The sequence below is a fragment of the Echinops telfairi genome, unplaced genomic scaffold, assembly GCF_000313985.2.
Source record: "Echinops telfairi isolate 266 unplaced genomic scaffold, ASM31398v2 ScPeMD7_7474;HRSCAF=8512, whole genome shotgun sequence".
Lineage (NCBI taxonomy): Eukaryota > Metazoa > Chordata > Mammalia > Afrosoricida > Tenrecidae > Echinops > Echinops telfairi.
Window position 1 is genome coordinate 6167559 of NW_022111378.1, and position 2426 is coordinate 6169984.

Here is a 2426-nt window from a genome sequence, read left to right on the forward strand (position 1 = left end):
CACTCACTCACTCACTCACTCACTCACTAATAAAAATAAAAAAATAAAAGATTATGGCATTGGGTGAACTGAATTGATTCCATTGCAGTGGGTTTGGTTTCTTTTAGTTTGAATCTGTGCCTTGTTGCTGGGGATTACAGATCGCTCAGCAGCTCCCTCTGTCGCTAGCTAATTTGGGACTGTTAACTCAAAACCAAAAAGTTGTGTTAGACTCATAGCAACTCTTCACAGGGTTCCCAAGAGGAGCAGACAGCCTCATTGCTGCCCTGTGGAACAACTGGTGGGACAGTCCAAGGCTGGCCCACAGCACCACCACCATTCTTCATTTACGTATTAGCTGTTGAACTAGTATAAGGAGCCTGGGGAAGATGGGCACAAACCAGATGTGCTCTTTGCAGGAAAGAGATGAGGCATAATTATAATTATTGCTATGGTACATGGTGAGGGTTAGGAAAAGGGAACCAAGAAAAGTCCATGGCTGTTGAGAACATTCACTGGGGAATTACGGAAGGCCTGATATGGAATATTTGGAATTTATCTGGGTCTTAAAGGATGAAGGGGATATAACTTTGTGGTGATCAGGGATCCTCTGTATTTTTCACACCTCGTATCTAATCCTGTGGAAAATCCCAGAGGCTTTACAGTAAAAAACTCCTGCCTCATTCAGTCCCTCATATGCCCTACAATTGGCTTTCCATCCCAGCATCCAGAATCTCTTTGCTTTGCTTTTTCTGTGCTCATTTTCTGAATCGTCTCCCACTACGCTGTTTAATTATTTTTTATTTCTGTTGTTATCGGGCACCGATAAGAGAGGATGTAGGCAGCACCAGGGTGGGTGGTCCCTGCTTTCTGTTTGAAGACTGATTTGTCTGTGCAAAGGGACTCAGGCCAGGAAAAGGGCCTGGAGGACTTGTCCTCCACATAAGATGAGTTCCTTCCTCTGTATCTCCTGTAGTTCCTGCCTTTCCTGTGTTTATCAAGATTGGACTGTGGGCATGCTCTACCTATAATATGTCACTGGGAAGAAGTGTGATACAATGTATCACTTTGAAAGCCTCTCTTTAACAGAGAGGGTGGTCTGTAAACAGTTTATATATGCTGTGCAGTTTGGAAGGGACTGGAATCTTGTGTGCAGCACGTGAGTGTGAGTTTGTTTTGTACCCCCTAAGACATGCAGGGAGTCCCAACTATACTGTGATTCCTAAAAGTGGAGGAGGAGCAGCCCTCGAAGAGAGAGCTGGAGAGGCTAGGCAGTGGCAGGAGGAGGGAGCTGCAAGGGCCGCTGCCAGGAGGCTCAGGCTCTTGGCCTACCGGGAACCAGACAGGTGGTTCGGCTGCTGTGGGTGGAGCATTCTCCAGGCTGGTCCTCAGCACCCTCCCCTGCTGCAGTACTGATCACAGGAGCCTGTGGTCTGTCTTGATGTGATGTCATTGTGACTATTCACAGTCCGGGGCAGAGAAAACGATCCTTTTATGGAAGCCTTTGGGCCGCCTTGTCTACTGATTAACCAGAATGAAACTGCTGTTTGCTTTAAAGACAATTGTTAACTACACAGAGGTGTGTGTGATGCAGTGAACATTTCAGCAGGGGAGCACATTTTCCTGTGGGGCCAGCATACAAGCGCCAGCCAGCTAGGATGGGGTCACTGGTCCACCATGGCCAAGGTTTGTAATTCTCTACTTGGGGAAGGTCGTGGTCATTGATCGAATAGCTCAGTGCAGATGTCCTGTAAGGAAGACTTGGTAATGTGTAATTACGATTTGTAATTTGGTAAATATGTACTCTTGTGATTTTGTCATTTGGGGCTTTACTTGTGCAGTTAGGCCTACCATACACTAGGGCTGTCCTACAAGTTCAAAGACAAATGCCATCCTCTCTTCTTCATTCCATCTTTCCATAAGCCGCCCCCACCCCCACCCCAGTGAATGACCCCTCTGCAGTGTTGCATTTCAGGTGATTTATTCTTTGGATTTTTGTCTTCATTTATTTTTATGTTACCCTCAAAAGACCTTTGCTCAAAAACCATGAAGCAAGGTAGTTGGACAGCAGAGCGTGGGGCATGATGGGAGGATGTGTCTGGGAGTCTCAGCTGTCCATTCCCAGCAGGGACACACTACTGGACTTTTATTTCTGTCTTACCCTCTGAGGGGGAGGCTCCAGGTCGCTTGCACTCAGAGTTGTAAGGAGAGTCTCTCAAAAGGGTTCTCCCGCCTGTGCTGTCAGAAGCGCTGCACCTCGGTGGGCTGTCCCTGGGCCAGAGTTGGCTGTGGTTGCATGGCCACACAGTGCCCGAGGACAGCTCGGAGCCGTGGCAGCTTCTCTCAGATGACTGAAACTCACACTCTTGCCTTTACTTTCGCTGACTGCTGTTGGACGGGTTTGTTCTGTGTCTTAGTGGAAAACATGCGTTTCCAATTGCCCCCCC

At 47.7% G+C, this 2426-nt stretch overlaps 1 protein-coding gene across 3 annotated transcripts in view; it reads left to right on the forward strand.

The window, feature by feature from the left end:
- LOC101643983 (protein FAM107B) overlaps positions 1-2426 on the forward strand; it is a 331769-nt gene that overhangs the window by 317222 nt on the left and 12121 nt on the right. The window contains exon 1 of one of the 3 annotated variants that reach the window (XM_045285624.1): positions 1608-1665. The exons of the other annotated variants lie outside the window; for them this stretch is intronic. Within the exon in view, the coding sequence (XP_045141559.1) occupies positions 1638-1665 (28 nt within the window). The 5' untranslated portion in view covers positions 1608-1637. Of the gene's footprint in view, positions 1-1607; positions 1666-2426 lie in introns of those variants that run through there. 3 annotated transcript variants of the gene reach the window in all.